The 21,593-nt window shown below is 49.3% G+C and overlaps 9 protein-coding genes across 9 annotated transcripts; 5 read left to right on the forward strand and 4 right to left on the reverse strand.

The window, feature by feature from the left end:
• The first annotated feature begins 16 nt into the window (after positions 1 to 16).
• On the forward strand, positions 17 to 1,610 carry PV09_04106 (uncharacterized protein). Its single transcript, XM_016357406.1, has one exon. The coding sequence runs from the start codon at positions 369 to 371 to the stop codon at positions 1,401 to 1,403; it is 1,035 nt and encodes a 344-aa protein (XP_016214810.1). The 5' UTR covers positions 17 to 368; the 3' UTR covers positions 1,404 to 1,610.
• A 233-nt stretch (positions 1,611 to 1,843) lies between these two features.
• On the reverse strand, positions 1,844 to 5,111 carry PV09_04107 (uncharacterized protein). Its single transcript, XM_016357407.1, has 3 exons — positions 4,774 to 5,111; positions 3,933 to 4,717; positions 1,844 to 3,860 (listed from the first exon to the last, which is right to left on the reverse strand). The coding sequence occupies exons 1-3, from the start codon at positions 4,973 to 4,975 to the stop codon at positions 1,908 to 1,910; spliced, it is 2,940 nt and encodes a 979-aa protein (XP_016214811.1). The 5' UTR covers positions 4,976 to 5,111; the 3' UTR covers positions 1,844 to 1,907.
• A 1,542-nt stretch (positions 5,112 to 6,653) lies between these two features.
• On the forward strand, positions 6,654 to 7,698 carry PV09_04108 (uncharacterized protein; the record flags this gene model as incomplete). The annotated part of the gene is made up of 3 exons (XM_016357408.1): positions 6,654 to 6,976; positions 7,025 to 7,232; positions 7,302 to 7,698. The coding sequence occupies 3 exons, from the start codon at positions 6,654 to 6,656 to the stop codon at positions 7,635 to 7,637; spliced, it is 867 nt and encodes a 288-aa protein (XP_016214812.1). The 3' UTR covers positions 7,638 to 7,698.
• Positions 7,699 to 7,843: 145 nt separating this feature from the next.
• On the reverse strand, positions 7,844 to 9,274 carry PV09_04109 (uncharacterized protein; the record flags this gene model as incomplete). The annotated part of the gene is made up of 3 exons (XM_016357409.1): positions 7,844 to 8,592; positions 8,648 to 9,021; positions 9,069 to 9,274. The coding sequence occupies 3 exons, from the start codon at positions 9,272 to 9,274 to the stop codon at positions 7,844 to 7,846; spliced, it is 1,329 nt and encodes a 442-aa protein (XP_016214813.1).
• Positions 9,275 to 10,746: 1,472 nt separating this feature from the next.
• PV09_04110 (uncharacterized protein) lies at positions 10,747 to 12,141 on the forward strand (the record flags this gene model as incomplete). Its single annotated transcript, XM_016357410.1, has 6 exons — positions 10,747 to 10,812; positions 10,887 to 10,957; positions 11,010 to 11,073; positions 11,126 to 11,290; positions 11,350 to 11,564; positions 11,649 to 12,141. Exons 1-6 carry the CDS (start codon positions 10,762 to 10,764, stop codon positions 12,139 to 12,141), a joined length of 1,059 nt encoding a protein of 352 aa, XP_016214814.1. The 5' UTR covers positions 10,747 to 10,761.
• PV09_04111 (uncharacterized protein) lies at positions 12,104 to 13,254 on the reverse strand. Its single transcript, XM_016357411.1, has 2 exons — positions 13,127 to 13,254; positions 12,104 to 13,071 (listed from the first exon to the last, which is right to left on the reverse strand). The coding sequence occupies exon 2, from the start codon at positions 12,664 to 12,666 to the stop codon at positions 12,319 to 12,321; it is 348 nt and encodes a 115-aa protein (XP_016214815.1). The 5' UTR covers positions 12,667 to 13,071; positions 13,127 to 13,254; the 3' UTR covers positions 12,104 to 12,318.
• A 624-nt stretch (positions 13,255 to 13,878) lies between these two features.
• On the forward strand, positions 13,879 to 15,597 carry PV09_04112 (uncharacterized protein; the record flags this gene model as incomplete). Its single annotated transcript, XM_016357412.1, has 2 exons — positions 13,879 to 14,019; positions 14,077 to 15,597. 2 exons carry the CDS (start codon positions 13,879 to 13,881, stop codon positions 15,595 to 15,597), a joined length of 1,662 nt encoding a protein of 553 aa, XP_016214816.1.
• A 387-nt stretch (positions 15,598 to 15,984) lies between these two features.
• On the forward strand, positions 15,985 to 17,988 carry PV09_04113 (uncharacterized protein; the record flags this gene model as incomplete). Its single annotated transcript, XM_016357413.1, has 1 exon — positions 15,985 to 17,988. The coding sequence occupies one exon, from the start codon at positions 15,985 to 15,987 to the stop codon at positions 17,986 to 17,988; it is 2,004 nt and encodes a 667-aa protein (XP_016214817.1).
• Positions 17,989 to 18,160: 172 nt separating this feature from the next.
• On the reverse strand, positions 18,161 to 21,582 carry PV09_04114 (uncharacterized protein). The gene is made up of 2 exons (XM_016357414.1): positions 21,200 to 21,582; positions 18,161 to 21,130 (listed from the first exon to the last, which is right to left on the reverse strand). The coding sequence occupies exons 1-2, from the start codon at positions 21,336 to 21,338 to the stop codon at positions 18,396 to 18,398; spliced, it is 2,874 nt and encodes a 957-aa protein (XP_016214818.1). The 5' UTR covers positions 21,339 to 21,582; the 3' UTR covers positions 18,161 to 18,395.
• Positions 21,583 to 21,593: the final 11 nt, after the last annotated feature.

The raw sequence follows: 21,593 nt of genomic DNA on the forward strand, positions 1-21,593 counted from the left end.
CTTGGCGAATGTGAAGCTTCTGTGATGTATTTTGAGCAGCTTCTGCAAATTGCTAGGCACTTCGGTTCTAGATTGGAAACTTAAAGTCCGATACTCCATGTGTTACCCCCGATGTAACGTGCACTCGACGAGCACTTCAAGAGATACTCGCATAGCCTTGTAGAAAGCAAATTATAAAAAGGCATCGTATCTCGGTCGTGTCGTCGATTCGTCTTGGAAACAGTTTTTGTGCACAGAGAACATCAACTTTTGATCCTAACTATTCAAATCCCATTCCTCCGTCTACGAAGTTCATCGTGCACTTTCCTCTCCGACCCACGTTCCAGCACTGCACCAGCATCAACGTCGGTGCAAGAAAGATCGAAAGAATGGTCGAGACCGTGCTCGTAAGCGGTGCCAGCGGCTTTGTCGCTGCCAGCATCATCAAGGAGCTCCTCACGAACGGCTACGCTGTAAGGGGTACTGTGCGTTCCGAGTCGAGCGCCAACAAAGTCAGAGAAGCACATGCAGAGTACGCCAAAGGGAATCTGTCGCTGGTCATCGTCAAGGACATTGCGACTCCAGGAGCCTTCAGCGAAGCCGTCAAGGGCGTCGACGGAATTTTCCATGTCGCGTCGCCCTTTATCCTCGATGCCACCGACTTTGATGCCCAGCTCTTCGAGCCCGCCCTGCAGGGGACTCTGGGCATCTTGAAGGCCGCACAGAAACATAACCCAAATGTCAAGCGCGTCGTGATCACGTCGTCCTTTGCCGCAGTTGTGGACTTCTCGTCCGGCCTGAACCCGGGCAAGACCTACACAGAAGCGGATTGGAACCCTATGACCCGCGAGGAAGCCAAGGCGGCCGGCGCGGTGGCAGCGTATCTTGTTTCCAAGGTCCTTGCCGAGAAAGCGGCCTTTGAGTTTGTCGAGAAGGAAAAGCCGAACTTCACCGTTGCTACGCTCTGTCCCCCAATGGTGTATGGCCCTCTCGCTCAAGACCCCGACAGCATGGATAGACTCAACGAGAGCACAGAGGACTTCTACCGCCTCATGAACGGTTCCCTAGTCGAGACGCCGGGCACAAGTTTCTGGGCGTACGCTGACGTTCGCGACCTCGCCCTTGCTCATCGTCTTGCATACGAGAAGCCAGAGGCTGCCAACCAGAGATTCCTCATCACGAATGGTGGGTTCAGCTACCAGTTGTTCGTCGACATCCTACACGATAGGCTTCCAGAGCTTAGAGATAAGCTTCCGAAGAAAGCCAACCCCGTAAACGAAGCTTTCCCGGGGAAGGTGTATCGCCTAGATAACTCCAAAGCGACGAACGTGCTCGGCATGAGCTGGAGACCAGTTGAAGATACAGTGTTAGACACGGCAAAATATCTGCAAGGCATGGAAAAGAAGCACGGCGTTGCAAAATAGAGAGGACATGGACGGGATCTTAAGACTGGTATCTCGAAGCCAGCCCCAAAAAGAACTTATATTTTCGTCATGCTTTTTTTTCTCTTGAGCGTGCTGTTTTCGCCTGACGATGGTTCAAGAAGACGATCTTCATCTGCAAAACCAGTCATTATCTTTATCCATAGTTCAAATGCAACATTGCTATTTACTTAAGACTCTAAAGAAAAAAAAAAACTTCAACGGACAGAAACGGGCGATTACCCAGCCCATCACCTTGAGTTCTTGATGTGATGCAATTTCAACAGACGAACAAGACCAGAGAGCCACGTATGTTAAAGGAAGACTTCACACTGACAAATCTCGGAGAAAGCGGTAATAAACAGTCCATGAAAAAGATCGCGGGCGTAAGGTCTCTTTGCATCATGGCTTGCGAGACACCCAAGGCGAGATTGCACGGCAAATTTCAGTAATCGAATCACCTCTCTGAGGTTTCGTTGTTGTTGATCACTAGCCTCTAGGGTCGTATCATGCCCAGACGAGTTTCTTCAGGGCGAAGCCCACCTGCTCTAGATAGCCTGTGCTCTTTTTTGCGTCCGCAAGACTGATGATATCCTTGTCCTCTACCTCCAGCAACTCCGCTGCCTCCTCCCCTGGGGTCGACGGTGTCCTTGCTTTATTGGCAACAGCTGCAATCTGTTCTGTGACAGTGTTGATCATCTCGTCTTCGCTCGGGGGGTGTTGCGGCTCGCTCTGCTGTCCGACAAAGCTGCTCCGCGGCGGCAGCGCCTTGAACGCCAACAATTTCAGCTCCGATTTTGAGACCAAATCTTGGTCCTTAGTACGTTTCCTCCTCTCCTGGTTGCCTTCGTTCCCTAAGCTGCGCGTATTTCGGCGGACCAAGTCAGCACCGGGGGTTTCGTACCGCAGTACAAAACCATAGTTCTTCCTCTCATCCATTTCCCTCTTTGCCAAGGTACTCGTTATGTAAACCCCTTTCGCAATCGCTGTAATGTGCTCAAGTTCAATGCGCTCAAACTGTCGAACTTTCTCGGTGGTCCAGTCCATGCGACAAAAGTACAGCGCCTCGTCCGTAAGGAGCAATACGCACTCCTCGAACGGAAGGGTTCGCAGGGATCCAGCATCTCGAGGGCTGCTGAGCGTCCATCCTGCAACCAAGTCCTCACTCTCGTTCTCTATACAGATGCTGCGACACGTTTCGATGGCATTTTGTCTCACTTTTCTCATATCGATAGCATAGTCTTGTGCTTTCATGTCCGCCTCGAAGTCAATAAAGATGTTCTCATCGACACGCCCAAGAATGTAATCGATGACGTTCTGCGCAAAATAGTCGTTGACAATGTTGTTGTAGTATCGAGTCAGTGTAAGTCCGAAGTCGTTCAGCGCACCAGTGACATTGCGCTTTCGTGTCCTTGTGAAGTCGCCCTTCAAGGCCGCAGTTCCAGCATACTGCCTCGAAATCGCATCGCCATTATCAGCCCATATAGAGTTAAACCATGTTGTTCGCGGATCGTTCTGCAAATCGATTGTTATGTTCTGATCCTTAAGTTGTTGCTCAAGGATATTTCTTGCACACGCGGACTGCACAACGTTCGTCCTGTCCAAACAGTCCATACAATTAGTTCTCAAAATTCCCTGCTGTTTCTGCTCTATCTGGTCACCCTTTTGCACAGTCCACGCGAACTCGGATAGTTTGGACCTCAGAATGTCGAAAAGCTGCGAAACATTCTCAAAGCGCATTCCCCGGCAGACTGAATGGAAGTCGAACCACTCGAACGCTAGTAAATTACCTTGACCACTGATGCCACCCTGACTGTTCAGCGCATTTGCATGTTTTTCATATGCATTGCCAATCTTTGCTTCGTTACCGTGTTTTTCTACGAGAGAAACAGCCTGCACTTGTCCATATCGCGCGAACAGATGCTGAAAATGTAAGCGAAAGGCTGTAGCATTCTGGTCCCAAGATCCGCTTGTTTGCACGATCGGCTTCAAGCTGTACGGACTTTGGGAAAAGAAGAGAGGAATGGAGCCGCGACACTGAAGGAATGAGTAAATCTTCGAAGTTTCGTCCCAGGAAGATGGTGAAAGAATCTGCTCAGTCTCGACGCTATTTGCTACATTTCCTTCTTCATCGACACCGCGTCGCAGGTATCGAAGACCAGCACGATTGATGGATCTTCTTGAAATCAAGGTGAGGAGAAATTCATTGTCGGCGTTTTCATGCTGCTTAGCAGCGATACCCGCATCTGTAAGTGCCTCAGTCTGAGAATCAGTCGCACTTCCCTGAGTAGCTATAACGTCTTCCGCTTTGTTCGCCTCTGCAGTTACATGCCAGTCATGGTTCGAGGGTTTATCCACCGTAAATGCCCGTTGGCCAACGAACCCTTGTATTAGCGGGAGCACGAAGGTATATTGACCAGCATCAATGAATGGGTCTATTAAATGACGGTTCCAGAAGAACTGATCTCCGAGTCAGCATGCACATCAAAACAGCCGTCCAACATGCGCGAGACTTTCTCGAATCGTACTCACCAAGGGGTCAAACGTGCGGAAAATGGAGTTAGACGATGCAGAAAAACTTGGCTGGTTGGATATACTACGTGACAAATCATAATCGTAGGAAAAGTAAAAGTTTTTTGAGCCAAAGAACATCTTTGTCACGTTGAGAAGCTTGGGCAGCAAGGGGATGGTTTCCGTTTGAGAATCCTTCTCCAGTGCGGGTTCGACTTCCTTTGGTGGATTGTTGTCCAAAGATGTATGCTCAACATGACCTTCCTCTGCAGAAGAAGTATCTCTGCCAGCTTGCTCCTGGGACTCAGATGGCGCATGATTGACCGGGGTAAGCTGCTCGTTAGTGGGCAGTCTTACAAGATCTTCTTCATTGCTCAAGCCCTGGTTCCGGCGATTGTCTGCCTTCCAGCCCGCTCTTGAGAACCATTTCTGTGTGAATCTGCCATATATACCTCTCTGCTGTATCACTTCTTGAGCAATGCTTGTCGATCTCTTGTGCGCTGCGTTGCTTGGTTCCGAAGGCGGCGAGGAAGGCATCGACTCGTCTGTGAGGGAAATATCATCTCTCTCATCTTCACTGTTGCGGTCGTACTCGCTATCCGAGCTTGAATCTGGCTGATTTTGTTCGTTGTGTCGCTTCTGCGACTCCCGCGCACGAATAATGGCCTTCTCGGCGTCTGTCTGGGACGACAGCGGAATGAGGGCAACTTCTGCTATCGAGTATACCGGCTTACCACGAATCTGAGCCACTAATTCACGGCGTAATATAGAGATCAGATACGAGGACGAGGCTACTCTCAACAACCCTGTTGTGCTGATCACTATACAAGTCTATACAGCTGATTGTGACATATTTGTATACCCACGATGCCATGAACCTCCAATGCATTTGGCGCAGTGTCCTCCTCCCTACGATCTTTCAGAAGTGGGCGGATCCTGCTTGTCTTATAGTCGAGTTTAATGGCTTGTTCGGTAGTGGGTTTGTGGTTGCGGGGTGGTGCTGGCTGCAGCACGAGGCCATCGACGGCGGCAAAGATGAGCAGTTTGCGGACCAGACCGGGCATTGTTCTTTTATTCTAGTCGGTGGGCTATGACAAAATAACCACGTCCATGATGAAGGAGTTTTGAGCCCAACGCCAGCTGCTGTTCTGCGGAGCGACGATGTTGACGTATGACGTCTGTGTTATGGTTAACGCGCCAGCTCTCCACGGTTGCTTCGACCTCCTCGCCAATCGCAGCCCCACGTTCCTAGAACTACTTGTACCGCCTCTCCTATCATTATTCGCCCACATAAAGTGAAAACCTCGAAATCAAAGCCTGAGTTTGGTCCATATGAACTTATTTCCACTGGGGTTTCTGCCCAATCAGATCATTACCGGTACATTAAGTCGAACATCCTTGATTCCGTATTCAGAACAGTTCCTGTCTTAGCCTTACAATTTAATACTCTTTTGAATCTTCTGGCACAGGTACATGATGAAGTTTCTGAGCCATGAATTGGTTTCCTGATATGGCTAAATGCACCGATTGAAATCAGCCTTGATTAACAGCGATCCAGTTGCTGTGGATTAACTGCCAACGACTGGATGTGAACGGCATATTCCGTGGTCAGTGCGACAATTAATATACACTCTCTTGAGACTTGAACAAAGGGCTCGGTAATCTGTAGGAAGACCAAAGAAAGACGTTGGAGCGCATGCAGAAAGTAAAGAACCAACAGATGGAAGTAAGCGAAGGCGAGTAGCTTTCGTTTATTTGGCACAAATATGAACACGACGATGATCATAAGTTATGTCGAAACTCAGGCACCCTTTGTCATTATCTTTTACTGCGAAGTGTAAATGGTGAAGTCTTCAAGATTTGTACCATAGAAGACGCGACGAGATCGTGGCAATCTCTCAGAGGATGCTTAAGTTTCTACTTCTTAATCAGGTGAATGTGTGTTCTTGTTCTTTCTATACTTCTCATTCATACACAATGTCCAAAGAATTTGCTTATTCAACGTTGTTTCCGAACTCTTTTCCTTATCACCGAGGATTGCACAATCTGTAACCGGTTCTCCTCGAGCAACAGCAGGAGTAACTCTTGTACAAGCAAGCTACGAACTCATTCTTCTCATTTGCAGTCCCCAACCAAAGCCTATATGCTCGCCATCTCATTTTGTTGCGAATAAAGATTTGGACCACCAGAGATGCCACCGCAGGAAGACGCTCACATTTGGGCAGCTTGGAAAGCGTATCACACAACGACCTCGTCGCTGATCCTAGTGATTTCATAATGAAACAGGTGTCCAGGATGATCCTCAGGCGCCCAAGAATGATTTTGTATGCTTGCTGACTGTTGTGTCAGCTTGCTCACGGACGGAGGCTGAACGAAATTCGCGAGCAATTCCCCACCCAATGAAAAGTCGTATATCAGTGACATATTTGAAAACACAAACTTTTTCATTTGCGCGGAAAATAGTTGAGCCGTCATAGAGTTAGAATCGTCTCCTAAGCTTGAAGGATATATTTATCAGCTGCGCTCCTTGTTGTTGCCACAACCGTTGACACAACAATAAACATTTAATCTCCCAACTTAACACGGCATGCAGTGTTTTATCTCCATAAACCGCTTGACTTTGCCGCGAACCCCCGAAAAATAGTTTCGGGTTCTTTGATAGGGCCTATTTCCATAGCTTGGAAAGAGTCATGTCTCCTTGTATCTTTGCGATGAGTTCATGTCACTCCGCCGTGTTCAAGAATGACGAACACGTTAAGTCTCATTGTTAGGTACATGTTATTCGTGTCGGCACCGAACTTGACGACGGCATTCGTCACTGAATTCTTGCCTGCACCAACATGCATGGATCCTCCTCTGAGCATGTTCTTAAATCAGGAAAATCGTGTGTGGATAAATTACCCGTTCCCAGCTTCTGGCGTCACCGTTAGCGATTGCTACCCTTCGGACATCATCGAGAGCTTGAACACGCCGTTTCGCTTACCTGCAACGACACCATTGTCGTGTCCAAACTGGTACACTACTGCCACGCGATATACCGGCAATTATGCGGTATGTTGTCCCTTGTGAGTTTTGTGATGGAAACGTATCATGCTTTCGCCTTATCAGTCCAGATCATACACCCTCGCTCTAGCTCCAACAGGTGCTCCTGCATCACGCCCTGCTCTGAGCGCTACTTGCTTCTCTAATTTGCCGAGTCCAACGACCGTCATCGCATGGGATAACGTGACCATCACATCAACACAAGGCTACAATGATCCTACAGCACAGGCTTTTGCTCTTGCCTTGGACGGGTTCATAGCCAATCCTACAGCGCAACAAGTACGTTGACAGCACCGGTGCACCTGTTTCTGTCTGAGCTATGTGAGCGTGCTGATGATCTCGTTCTAGACCACCCAATCATCGTCAAACAATGCGGAAATAACACAGCCAGCAATCACAGCCTCAGAAAAACCAGACAGATTATTATCTGGTGCTGCTGTCGCTGGAGTTGCAGCTGGAGGAAGTGTTGGACTTTTCACGGTGGTCAGCGCGATAGTATTCTTCGCAATACGTTATCAAAGGAAAGCAGATCATATCGCCCAGCAACGGAGGCTTGCGGAAGCACAGGAGCTAGATGATGAAGGAAGATACTGGAAGAATGTTCTGGTGAAAAATGTCACCCACACGAGGCTGGAGTTACCAGCAGAGAGGACGACCCGTTCGTTACCACCGGACAGACTATGATATCGTCCACGCTTCAAGATGAGAAAAAAAAATCCGAACTCAGATTAAAATTGATGTACGGTCCAAAAGCACATCTCTCGCACAAGCGATTGCCTTCATCTCCTCTTTTGTCGCAATATCTCAGCATGAGCATTCATTATCTCAGACTTTCACCCTACACACGGTAAGTTTTTGCAAGTATATGGACGCCCAAAGTGCTTGAAACTTTAGGTGTAGGTATGCCGCTTTTTGTGATAGTACGCTGTCAGAAAGGTAAGGACAAACGCGGCCAGAAGACATCCACCACCAAATGCCTGTATGCCGTCGAACGATGATCGTCCATTAAGTATTGCACCACCAATCGGATTACCGATGAGAAATCCGACTGCACCAACTTGCAAACCCATTCCTAGGCGGGTACCGATCAGTCCCACATGGGGAGACAACTGCGCAATTGCTACTGCAGGGACCGAAGCAAGGAGTCCGGAGAAAAAGCCATAAAACAGCGAAAATGTGGCCATTCCACCGACGTTATTTATTGAACCCCACGAAAACTGCAGCATTCCGCACATCAAAATACAAAAGCAAGCAACGTTGAAGACCCCAAATCTTTGCATTGCAAAGTTAGGCAGAATGCGGCCAATGGTCGATCCAGCCGCAATGACAGGAAGCATATGATAGGCAAGATCTTCTGAAGTGTGAATCTTCTCCTGAGCAAATGCCGGCATGTAGTAGTATGGAATGTAGCCACCTACAAATACCAGAAACATGCCGGCATTGAAGCACATATAGTCTGCCTCTTTCAGCGCCGTTAAGTCTAGCAACTTGCGAGGTTTTTTTGGTGTCACACGCTGTTTAAGAACGGTGACAGCGATGGTGAGGAATGCAAGACAGACGAAGGCAAATATTCGGAGTGTCCATCCAAAACCGACGGATTGAACAAGCGGGCGAAAGATGGCCGTGAACACAACGCTAGCTAAAGATATTTTAGCATAAAAATCTCCTAGTCTTCGGATCTTTGTGCTACAAACCTAAGCCCCCACCAGCTGCCGACAATCCTGATGCAATTGGTCTTCGTGTCGTGAAGTAAGTTCCGATAATGATCATTGATGGTGCGAAGAGACACCCTTGCCCAAGCCCGACGCAGACACCTAAAGAGAGAAAGATGGAATGATATCTTCTCGCTACGCTGGCTGTCATCAAGCCTACAACGAGAAGAATTGCGCCAACAAGAATAACTATTCGCATATGTCCTCGATCAAACAGTGGACCACTCAATCCACCGATAGAAAAGAGTAGGCAGGTTTGGGTGGTCCCAATCCAAGCTATATCGGATGAAGAATAGTCTTTGAGGTAGTTCTCTCTATAAAAAGTCTCAAATACCCCAAAACTCAAACTGATACCGCTGCGCTCTGATCAGTACATGACGAAAAATTGAAACGCTGGACCTACAATGTTGCAACCCAAAGGCAAAAGGATCCAAGTACTTGTAGCCATGCTAATGTTCCTCCGTTGGGTGGTTCCGTTGATTCTATATCCTCCAAGGTATTTGATACACCCGTATTCTCATCTACAGCGACCTTGAGCTCTGAGGGAGGTTCCTGAACCCGATCAACGCCTGACTGAGAGTTTTGAGTCTTCTTATTTTCCGAAACCATATTGTTTGCATCTAAGCCTACGGGTCAAACCGAACGGCACGAAGGGAAGAGCTTGCCAAATTTCAACGCAGAGGGTAAGAGTCTTCTTCCTTTGGAAAAGTGCTATCTATAGCCGAGCAGCAACCCAATGGTTCTAGGGAGCGAGCTACCACATTATAGACTTGATAATTGCACAATCCCGGAGGTATGGTTCAAATGCATCCACCCAGATTCGTACTGTAAGTCAAGAATTTTACAATTAGATACCCACTTCATCACATTGAAGTAGTCTGCTTCCCTCGCTTTTCAATATCCGAAGACAAATTAAGTCAAGCGCTGCAGAACATCGCCCAAAGTCCTTCCTAGGGAAAGTTAACAAGTGGATCATCGGCAAATATGCAAACGAGACAGTTTGAAATCAGACTTGTCTACTAGCTCTCTTTACGGCCTCTTAGGAAGGACTTCCAAGACGTTTAGTGGATCTGCTTCTGGCTAGTCCAGCACCTTACCCGCTTAGCGCGGTGCGGAAGTTGACATCTTGATTAATAAAAAGGACGGACCGAGGAGTAGGGGTGATTATTAAACATATTTCTTGACGCGCGCCCTCTTGACGGCCAAAGGATATGAATCTTGAGGATGTTGCAAATCTCCTGTGAACATGTTCAGAAATGGATACGGGTATCCCGATATTGAAGGACAGACGGTGAATGTGTCAGTAATTATTACAAGCCGTGGAAATCATGTCATGTGAACAAGATGGCATATCAAGCTATACGAAGAGTTAGCCCGGTCACCGTATTTGCTCTTGAAGATAACAATCCAAGCTATCAGACATTTTCTCCTTGAATAGTAAGCTTTGCCTCTGCCGTACCTGACATCATTATCGCGACTCAAGGTGATGGCCTTTAAGGTAAGCAAGACCATACCCAAACTCAAAAACCACAAGAGCGCAACGCAAGGTTTCTTCGTAACTGAAAATCAAGAGTTTTGACAAGGAGGCCTCAGCCTCTGCATGATGCAGAAACCCGCATATTCAGATTTTGTGAGATTGACGCAGTGTCTCCCTCAGGTTATTCAGGCAATGTCTACATTTAATAGACAAGAGTAACTTACTCTAATTCCACATCGATAAAGCACGTTGATCTGATCGATTCATGACGACGGCATAACAGGTCACGTTCAAGCAAGTCCAAAGCCCATAACTCGCTGTTCCCTTATACTTTTGAATGAATGATTTATTTTCGCCACTGAATTTCGTTCAATGGACAACGATGTTGCCATTCTTTCGGCGCTTAAGTGGTCGGAAAGTTGAGGCGTCTGTTCAGCTGACCGGTTTCCTACCAATGAGAAATTGACGCACTCCACTTGCATCTGAAATCTCCGCAAGCCAATTCTCAAGTTGAGGAACACTCCTAGATCACGTTGCTGAGATTTCCTGCTTGCATTTTCTTAAGTCTGAGGCTTGAAAGCTTGCTTGCGCGAGCCAACAATAACAATTACCTCCGCCAATGGCCGAGAATACGCCAAGTAGCCGGCCAGCGACTCCACTTAGCTCGGAGGTAAGAAGTTAAAGCTGCGGGCTGTCTACCCCATTGTCCAGTGACTATGCTAACATTGGAAATCTGAAATATAGCCCAATGACTTGTCTTCCCGTGAAGGCGATCATTCTGATTCTGACTCTGCTTTTGTCGATTCTGCCTCCAGGTAGATAAGTGCAGATCCTGTTGGCGAAACGTACTCAAAGAAAAATCTGTAGGCACACGGAATCAGTTGCTAGTTCGGCCTATGCATACAGATTTGCAAACGGTCGACGTTATCACGTTTGTGGCCTCTTTTTTGCGGTTTCTTGTTTGATATGCTGACTGGGTCAAGGCTTATGATGGCGAAGCCTATCAATTTCCCAATGACGAGTCGGAACAAGACCGTCTAGACCTTCAGCACCATATCTTTCGCTTGTGTGCAGATAACAGGCTTTACCTTGCGCCAATACCAGCTGACTTGCACTCTGTCCTTGACGTTGGAACAGGAACGGGCATCGTAGGTTATCATGGTGTCCATGTCATGCTTGCTGCAGGTCTGGCTAAACTGATTTCTAGTGGGCAATAGAATTTGCGGACGAGCACCCAAGCGCTACAGTAGTGGGAATTGATTTGAGTCCAATTCAGCCAAATAACGTTCCTGTCAACTGTAGCTTCCGAGTAGATAACCTGGAGCTTGATTGGATACCGGAAGAAAAGTATGACTTCATACATTCGCGCGCCATGGTGGGAGCTATCAAAGATTGGCCAAGGTTTCTCGCTCAGTCTTTTGAGTAAGTCAAATCCGGGATTCGCCGGTTCTCTCTACAGGATGTGAAATCAGAGACAATGTGAGGCTTATCAAACTGCTCTTGTAGCCATCTTAAACCAGGTGGATATATCGAGCTTCAAGATTTGACGTCGCCGGTTTGTTGCAATGATCCAACAGAGAGTAGCAATAGCATAATGGTAAAGTACGGCAATCATGTGTTGGATGCCGGACGTCGAATCGGCCTAGATTTCCAGGCTCCTTATAAGTGGCGAGAGATGCTGCAGGAGGCCGGATTCGTTGACATAAACATTCGGTGGTTTAACTGGCCCATCGGTCCCTGGGCAAAGGGTGTGAAGAATAAGATGATTGGCCGATATCTTTATGTCGACTTTCATGAGGGGCTAGAGGTTGCTCGTCTGCTCTTCACGAATGTGCTTGGATGGAGCTCAAACGATTTCGACAATTTGATCGCTCAAGTTCGCGCGGAAATGGAAGAGCAGAAGATTCACCTGTATGAGCGAGTATGTTTTTGTTATGCAAGAAAACCTGGAGGTGCGCCAGCAGAGACGCCAAACGATGATTACCAGACTCAGGTCTGAAGTTGATAGGATGAGATCGTAAATAATTTAAGGCATGCTTCTGCCCCGGCTACCCCTTCCCAAGCATGCCCAAAGTTGTCAAGGACACGGCGAACGTCATTACGTCTATACGTGTATAATACATCTTAGTGCAGCCGGTGCCGAAAAGTTCAAGGCGCACAGCACCTGGTCGGATGGTTAGGATTGCATGCTAACATCGTGTTGCTTCTCCAACCACCTAACCAATTTGGCCATCTTGCCGCTGTAGAGAGTCTGCAAGCATACTTTGCTGTGCACATGTTGAAACAAGCCAGATAGCGTGGAAAATACCGTCCTGCACTCCGGACAATGGAAAGCATAGATCTTGTTGACGTACTCTTGCTCCAGGTCATGTCGTTGGAGCAGCTCGTCTCGCCACTCTTCGTCAAGGTATGCCTTCCATTGGTAACACATGGCAGCGGACCTGTTTAGATCTATTCTGTCGATTTGAGATTGGCACACGCCCGATTCCAAATGAATTATCATTCCATGGTACGTGGTGAACATCCGGCAGCAACCGTAGCATTGGATCGTTTTGTCTAAATGTACCACTAGATGCTGTGAAGCGCCGGTCACGCTTGGTTTCGACCCTGGGGATTCAAGGCTTCACTTATCTGATCGAGGTTGTTAGGAGACTGGAAGTGCGTTTCGCAGACTTCGCACACGTTTTCGCGACGAAGATGGTCCAGATATTCCCGACACCCAGGCAGCCAGGCCATTCCCAGCCCGCCCGCACAGCCTTGACAAACAATACGATGGTTTGTCCTGCGATGGTGGGCTAGTAGCTCGGCCCACGTCTTTCCATCGAACCCACATACAGTACAGCGATTATGGTGAAGCGAATCTTCGACATGCTGCTGTAGCGACCGTAGCGATGAAAACAACCGATAACAACGGAAACAGTACAGATTCCTGGATCCCGCGTTAAGGACCAGAAGAATGGAATACCGCCGAGCGGGACACTTACCCCATTGCGCTAGACCTTATCTGGTGTTTTGTATAAATTCTTCTGACAGATCGCCGAGTTTGAGCACGCGCCTGGCTGGGTCAGGGAGGTTCAGGATAGGGTTGCTGACTAATCATCCGCTGGTCAAGGTCTGAGTTAGCACACAAAACGTCCATCTTCATTTGATCGCTTGGCTTTCCTCATGCCGTTGTACGAGCCTCGATGGCTCTCTTGCCCTATGCGCATTGAATATATGCTTGTTTTTCTCTTCCATTAAGCCTCCTTGATCCCAGAGCTCACACGGTCTCCTGTCTACTGTAACCTTGCAAATTGTCCTGTTCGAGACGTGTAAAAAAAGGACTCCACAGCAACCTAGATTTTACAACATGGTTTGATGGCCAGCTTTGATAATTAGTTCTCGGAATTCTATGGATAAGCGAGTCTACACTACTGTAGTTACTGCATCATTATTTGTCGGGCATAGATCAGTGTGAAAGCCACCAGCCATCATTACGAGGCTGACGACGAGGTGTGTGCATTGATGATTGCCACAGTTCCGGAATCGGATCTAAGGGATCATAAAAAAATAATAGTCAGATCCGAGTCGAATGAGAGCCGTATCTACGAGCACAATCCTCTCTATCGTCATTCTGCTTTACAGTCTGTCATTACCACCAATCATTCTGCTCTCAATAACTAGGCCCAGGGTGGCCCAGCGCTTCGCTGTTCATTCTGTTCCCCCTCACACGTTATACTTTGCTATGGCGTCCACCATGAGCGAAGCCCGCGGCGAAGACTCGACTCGCACTGCAGCAAGCACAGGAAAGAAGAAGAAATTACACGGCCGAGAATTCTATGAGAGTATAGGCAGTCCCAAGGTCATTCTTGCCCCAATGGTGGAACAGTCAGAATTCGTATGCACCCTTCCATCCCGACCAGTGTGCGTGTTTTTGCTAACGGTATCCTCCCAGGCCTGGCGCATGCTTTCTCGCTCCTTCATGCCCCCGGATAACAGAAGGGGTTTGCTTGCTTACACGCCCATGTTCCATGCCCGCCTCTTCGCCGATGTTCCCAAATACCGGGAATCTTCCTTTCAACCCACAAAGTCTCAGCTACCCGATCCACCTGTTGGCATAAGCAAAGAGTCGCTGAAGGAGTATGATGCGCATCTTGATGGAAATCCCCAGTTCGACCGTCCGCTCTTTGTACAATTCTGTGCCAACGACCCAGAGAAACTGCTGGCGGCCGCCAAATTAGTTCAGCCATATTGTGATGCTGTGGATCTAAATCTGGGCTGTCCGCAGGGCATCGCTCGCAAAGGACATTATGGGGCCTTTTTGCAAGAGGATTGGGACTTGATATACAGGCTTATCAACACACTGCATAAGGAGCTCGACATACCCGTAACAGCGAAGATGCGCATCCTCGAAACTAAAGAGAAGACCTTAGAATACGCGAAGATGATCCTCTCTGCAGGTGCGAGTCTGATCACTGTGCATGGCCGGCAGAGGCATCAGAAAGGTCACAACACAGGGTTGGCGGATTGGAGCGTGTTGAAGTACCTGAAAGAGCAATTGCCGCCTGAGACTGTCATGTTTGCGAACGGCAATGTGCTGCAGCATGATGATATACAGGCCTGTCTTGACGCGACAGGCGTAGACGGTGTTATGAGTGCAGAAGGGAATTTGTATGATCCTAGCATTTTCGCGCCGCCGCCAGCAATCGGGGAAGAAGGGAGAGAATATTGGAGGGGAAAAGATGGCAAGGGTGGATATAGGATGGACGCCGTGATGAGGAGATATCTGGATATCATCTACAAGTATGTTTTGAAGCAGCCTGCGCCTGAGAGAAAGCCGCTTTTCATTCCTTCGGATCCGGTAGACGAGGATTCAGCGTCCAAGGTGGTCGAAGAGAAAGTTTCGCAAGAGGAAAGCGAGCCACCCAAAAAGAAACGTAAGAAGAGCGAGAAGAAAAACCAGACCTCGGACCCAAACCTGTCGGCCATGCAACCGCATTTGTTTTCAATGCTTAGACCACTCGTCACAAGGCACACACACATCCGAGATGCGCTTGCTCGGTCACGATCCTACGATATTGCCTCCTTCGAGCGCGTTCTCACCATGGTCGAGCAAGTAACCAAGGAAGCTCTCATTGAGTACGAAAGGACGCCATCTGAAACCAATGGGTCAGTTGACGTTCTGCAGGAACCGTCAAAGGACGATTTTCGCACAAGCTCCAGGGCGGCCATGCAGCGTTGTAAGCGACCATGGTGGGTCTGTCAACCTTATATCAGGCCGTTGCCTGACGAAGCATTTGCTAAAGGAGCTATGCAAGTCAGCAAGAAAGATAAAAAGAAACAGGAGGATGCTGCGGCTGCGGCTGATAATAGTTTGAACGCTGGGATTGTTGCTGATGGAGCAGTCAAAGACATTTCAAACAGCATGGAGAACGAAAAACTTGAGATGCCGCAAGGGGCTGTTGTCTGCGGATGAATGTGAAGTGAAGGCCCAGTCATGTTCAGACCCTTCGCTGTCGAATATCTTCCTGGCTGCGTGGCTTCTATGGTTCTACAGCAATTATTGAGGCATCTATCCTTCTCAATCTGCTGTCTGGTCTCTCGCGGCCTCGGCACGAAGTGCTGATTCGGATCCGTGGCTTAGTGGCAACCATTTGTTTGATCCGTTGATATCCGCAACTATGGACAACAATTGGCGTCACACACCGAAGTTACTCCCGTGCATCAATGCCCACTCGAGATTGATGGCGCGACTGAAAGCACGTAACATTACCGCAACGGAACACAAAAGCTTCACGCGCTTTCGCTATCGCATTTGCTCGACTTACTCGACGTTTTCAAACAAGCTAATAATGGTCATGCCATGGCCGATAATCCAGACCATCCGCACAGCGATAACGCCGCGTATCGAGTAAGTAACAAGCCCGAGCGAAAGCACAAGAGGATGCAAGGTATGGAAACAATTCAGGCAGCCATTAAGGAGCAATACGTGAATCGCCAGGCGCAGCAATCGATCGGAAACAGCAGTAGCAGCAAAGTACCAACTGCCTTTGTGTATAGGACTCAATCCACTCAACCAGCTTCGATAGACAAATCAGACTTTCAACAATATTCAGTCAACTACAGCATACCGTATGCATTTTACAATCCAACCACATACCCCGTGCAGCCACACGGCTTTGGCATGCTGCAACCCCCACAGCAACAAGCGGACCGCCACGTGCAGCTTGCACACGTGGACCACGCTTCTGCAAATTCCCACGTGGCTTTCGACAGGGCGAAGAGTCAAAACACCACATCTCAGCATTATTATCACAAGGAGAACACTAATACGCTCAGATTTTGGCGCTTACATCCAGCGGAACATGACACGCCAGCTCCACATTTGGACGAGCGAGCAGCAAAAGAGCAAGTCGAAAGCATCAAAAGAGCACACTATCGCTTAGAAGCTGTCGTTAAGTCTGATGGACCACCATCACCGTTGCATGAGACGACGCTATCGTCTAAACCTTCTCTTCATGTTTCTGCCACAGGCAGCTCCGGTGGAGTGCTTCTCAAGCCGAAAGTGAGGGCGAGCACATCGATTACGAAGGCGAAGTCAGCTGCAGACGTTGTTTTATCACAACCAGGTATTACTATCGCGTCACAATTCAACAATGTAGATGGTGTGAACAAATCAGAGAACAAGCCTCCAAAAACATTGACTCTTTCCGCATCAGGAGGTCAATGCTGTACTTCGCACAAGTCACCGACAGAAGCGACACTGGTTCCTATTGATATAAAGACCTGCGAAGAGATAGTCGAAGACTTCCACAAAGCACACTCCGAAATCTCGGGTGCCATCGCTCCGGAGGCACATGAGGACTTGACATCAGATGCGCTCGCAGGGAGTACAGAAAGACTCAGAATTACGGTTAATGCTCTCAATGTGGCGCACACCGATCAGGGTATTTCCACATCCACAATCTATCAAAAGCGCAACGGGCTGAATCCGTCGCGCTTCAGAAAACGTAAACACGTTTCCGCATCTCCCGGCCGAAAAAGCACCACAACCCATCATCAAGTCGCAAATAGGCAGGAAGCCGCAGACATCCAAGACTTATTAAAGGATAAACGTCAACCTCAAGATGTCAGGGACCTTTTAAGGCTCATCGCCTTCGAAACACAATGCTTCAATGTCCATCCTCAGCGGCAGATCGAGCTCGAAACCGTCAATCGCAATGTTGCAAGAGAGAACATCGCTCGTGGCTTGCGTATTGCTCGACTGAGGAGAGAACTTCACAGGCGATCTGAACGAGGCACAGCGAAGCCGACAATGTCGCCACCTAAATTGAGATCCAGTCTTTTAAGAGCAAAAAGGGAAGGCTCTCCAATTTCTCACTGCGTCGTCGAGAGGAAAGCAAGGAAGTTGGAACAGGGAGACAAGCCAGGGACGGGCGACCACGACGACGGAAGAGATATGAAAGTGTCTGAGAATTATGTGCCCGTATCTCAGGAGAAAAAGCCAGAGACGGACTATGCCGAGGGGGATTTGGCGACTGAAGACATTGAGATGGCAGACCGAGATGTTTCAATCTCGTCCGCCTCGGAGCGGCATCAGCGGTCACAGAGTCAAGAGGCCATGTTGACATCCGCGCACCGAGAAAGCCACGACGGGACTCTGGATGCTGAAGAAGATGACCAAGTCATCGAGGCCACCTTACAGTTGCTGCTTGACACGCCAAAACTGCAGAAAGTCATGTACGTTCCAAAGCAGACGGTGTGGCTGACGCGGCGAGTTGAGAGACTTGGCTTCAGAAGCTTCGAGCGTCCAGAACGTGGAGTCGACGCTTGGCAGCTTGACAGAGCTGAGGAGCGGGATGGGTGAGTTGAGCATCTGAGAAGACGATACACGAGTTTTCGATGCATGAAAGCGGCGAAACGGCATATGAGAGCTTACACGAGCCGAGAGTCGGGAATGTACAAGCAATGTTGAAAACCATTTAATATAGGTAGGACAAGTTCCTCAATCAGATTCACTTGCATGTTCAGCTCGTGCATATAATTAGATCGTTTTGAATTTTTTTGGGTATCGACACTGGTCTAGCTTTCCCCCATCAGGGACCATGTCCAGAAATTTCGTTCTTCTTCGCGTAGCTTGTACAATAAGATGTGAAGATTACAAAGGACGCGCTGCCGATATATAGACGAACAGTGCACAAAGGTCCTGCTAGGCTTCTGTCCACCGTTGCTTCCACCCACTCCAGTTTCGAATTCGACCCACGGCTACGGCTATTACATCGACCCATTCATGTTAGCAAAGCCGCCACCTTGCTGTCCACTCATGTTCATAGCGTTCATGGCGTTCATTCCACCCATTGTTTGGTTCTGCATCTGCTGCATACGCATTTGCTGCATAAATGCCTGCTGCTGCGCCGGGTTCATTCCCTGCATTTGCATCTGCGCCATCATCTGCGGGTTCATCTGCGCGATTCCTTGGCCGGGCTGCATCATCCTCTGCTGCTGGCCGCCTCCACCACCCTGCTGCTGTTGCGCCTGAGCCATGGCCTGTGCTTGGGCCTGCGCAACCTGTGCGGCTTGCAAACGACGTTGCTGCTGCATCAGCTGCTGCATGTACTGCTGATTGCCCATATTCTGACCTTGCATCTGTGCTTGCTGGGTACCAGGATTTTGGCCTGCATTGCTTACTTGAGGTGACATTGCGTTCGCGCCTACCTGTTGTCCCTGCTGTGCCATTGATGCCTGATATGACTGCAAAAGGTTCTGGCGAGCAACAATCAACTTCTGCCGCAATTGCTGGAAGGCTTCCATTTTCATTCGCTGGTTGTTGACTTGCCACTGAGCAATGGCCTCTTGAGGCGGCTGCATCCCCATCTGTTGGAACTGGGCCAGGAACTGCTGCTTTCGCAACTGCTCCTGGTTGGCAATTTCCGTCTGTGCTTGCGAACGCAAGGTCATCAGACGTTGAGTTATGGGAGGTGGTAAACCGGTCATGATCTGCGTGAGTGCTTGATTTATGGATGCCATTTGCGGATTGTTCTGTTGCTGTTGTGCAGCGGCGGCCGCTGCTTGGTTGGCCGCCTGTGCCTGCATCATACGTGCTTGGTTCATCATTTGGGGAGTCATATTCGCCTGCTGTAGCTGTGGGTTGTTTGCCATCTGCGATTGCATACGCATCATTGGATTCATCTGAGCTGGTGACATGGCATTCATCCCCTGTTGATTGGCTTGCGCTTGCGCTTGTGCCATTCTCTGTCGCATCATCATCTGCTGCTGCTCTGGTGTGATGCCATTGGGGACAGGCGTCATGTTCATCATTTGCGGAGTCGCCATTGGATTTGGCATCGGGCTTCCGTGCTGATTCACTCGCGGTTGAGGCGTCATGTGTCGAGTAACCGGGGCTGCTGAGGCCATGCTAGGTGTGCTGTGCATCTGAGGAGTGCCATGAGCGCTTGCCTGCTGGCTTGCCTGTCGCATCATATTAACACCTCCACCAGGATGTTGTACCGCTGATGCTGGTCTTGGAGGACTGCCTGCCCCCTGGTTTGACATTGATGTAGTCATTGGCACACTCGTAATAGCCGCTGAGGACATTGGAGTACCACCGCCCAAAGTCGGGGAGGCAGACATAGGCGTCTGCTGCCGCACAATTGGGGACATATGATTTGCCTGCGCGGCTTGCTGGACAGCATGCTGTGGTGCAGATGTCGACATCGGTTGTGCGCTCGTAGTAACTACTTGTTGAGCGGCTGCCGCTTGCTGCGCAGCAACGGCACGTTGTTGATTCAACTGCTGTTGTCTGTGCAGAATCTCGGCATGGCGAGGAGCCTGCAAGGCAGCTTGTTGCTTTTGATGTTCTTGGGCTTCCCTTGCCTTCCTTGCCTCGGCCTCCTGCAAAGCCCTCTTCTGGGCCGCTCGCTGTGCTTCTCGTTCCGCTTCTTGGCGCTTGTTCTCCGCTTGCTGTATCTTCAGACCTTCGATCAATCTGAAGCGCTTAAATTGCGCCTCGCCAGAAGCGCCTGTGCGTGCAGTGCCATCTGCAGTGCCAGCAGCACCACTCGGAAGCATACTTTGGTGTCGTTCGTCAGAGCTGAGCATGTAACGCTCGATACTAGCCGCCTGTGCATCTTCGGCGGCCATCTCGGCAACAGTTCGCTTCCTACCCTTGGGCAAGGGAGGCTCTTCGCAGTGTAGAGGATCTTCCAGCTGTTCTATGATCTCTATTGATGACTCAAGGTCCGCTGCAGGGTTTAATATGAGTTTTGGCGCTGTGTAGTTGATGATTTCAGCCTCCCACTCTTTTGCATTAGTTGCATCCACCATCATACGCTGGCCTTGTTTGGGTGTAGTTGGTACTGCAGTTATAGGTGTGGGAGGTTGGCCGAGTGTGGGCGTGGCAGCACCGGGTTGTACACTACCATGCCGGTCACTCCTCGCGTCAGTCATTGGTGTCATTGACAGTCTCATCAAGTCGTAATCCCACATCGCTTGCGTCGGGAACAGCACACGACGGGATATTTGCGGTGCTGGAGTCCCTTTCTTTTGCATCGCCGACGCCGGCTGTTCTGGTGCCGGCATGGGCTCTTTCTCAGCCTTCTTTTCACCCTCGGCCTGTGGTACGTTCGACTTCGACTTGTGCTCCGGATACTTCGCGAAGGGCGACGGGGTGATATGTTCATTGTAATTGTGTATCGAGTACGGCACATGATCTGTGGCCCCGACCTGGTTGGTTGTATTTCCACTGTTAGAGGCGCCTTTTGTCCTATGATTGTGTACTTCTACTATCAGACAGCCTGTGTAGAAGGGTACTCTAGCCTGGTAAAACTCTGAGAGGAAGGGTTCGCCAGGCACCGTCCTTTCCTTCAAGTGTCTTAAGAATTCCCTCGCCTCCGAATCGTACGAGAAGTTGCCATCCTGCTGGTCAAAACGGAAGTGGTTCTGATGCAGGTGCACAATCAGCGAAGGCGGATCATTCTTATGCCGCTCCAATATGTATTCCTCGGTGTAGACTGTCGTTTCTCAGCTCCAGACCCCAAATGTGTCCCCAGATAGCGTCGTCAGAGGATCAAGCAACTTACAATGCGGAGTCGGCTTCAGCGGCGTGCTAGAATCCATGGCCTCAACGGTGGTCGCACGCGTGCTCACCCGGGGCAGGTTAGGTCGCTTGTCGTGCCGGCGCAGAGGCTGCGCCCGCGCGGTGACGACTGCAGTTGCCATTGCGAGCTACTGTGGACCGCACTTACGCGCGGTGAATTCGAGGTACTGTATGAGGTGGTGAAGTAGGTGTAGTGGGCTACTCTTCATCGGACTTGTTGCGGGGACCGGAGGCCCATTCGTACGGTTGGCGCGCTCTCCAGTATTGGTTAGATGAGCCGGACGGGTCGCAACGTGTGAATCTCAAATGCGACCGTGACGGAAACAAAGGCGAGAGTAATTTCGGCGTCAATGATGGGTTTCGCCGCCAAAGTCTTT

The sequence above is a fragment of the Verruconis gallopava genome (genome assembly GCF_000836295.1).
Source record: "Verruconis gallopava strain CBS 43764 unplaced genomic scaffold supercont1.11, whole genome shotgun sequence".
In the NCBI taxonomy this organism is placed as follows: Eukaryota; Fungi; Ascomycota; class Dothideomycetes; order Venturiales; family Sympoventuriaceae; genus Verruconis; species Verruconis gallopava.

Bases quoted from the DNA above. Each gene is read 5' to 3' on its own strand.
- PV09_04106 (XM_016357406.1), top strand. From the start codon at position 369: ATGGTCGAGACCGTGCTCGTAAGCGGTGCCAGCGGCTTTGTCGCTGCC.
- PV09_04107 (XM_016357407.1), bottom strand. From the start codon at position 4,975: ATGCCCGGTCTGGTCCGCAAACTGCTCATCTTTGCCGCCGTCGATGGC. The intron at 4,718-4,773 runs GTATACAAATAT...TCAGCACAACAG, and splicing joins GGAGGTTCATGGCATCGTGG to GGTTGTTGAGAGTAGCCTCG. The intron at 3,861-3,932 runs GTGAGTACGATT...CTCGGAGATCAG, and splicing joins TCCGCACGTTTGACCCCTTG to TTCTTCTGGAACCGTCATTT.
- PV09_04111 (XM_016357411.1), bottom strand. From the start codon at position 12,666: ATGTTCACCACGTACCATGGAATGATAATTCATTTGGAATCGGGCGTG.
- PV09_04114 (XM_016357414.1), bottom strand. From the start codon at position 21,338: ATGGCAACTGCAGTCGTCACCGCGCGGGCGCAGCCTCTGCGCCGGCAC. The intron at 21,131-21,199 runs GTAAGTTGCTTG...GAGAAACGACAG, and splicing joins GCTGAAGCCGACTCCGCATT to TCTACACCGAGGAATACATA.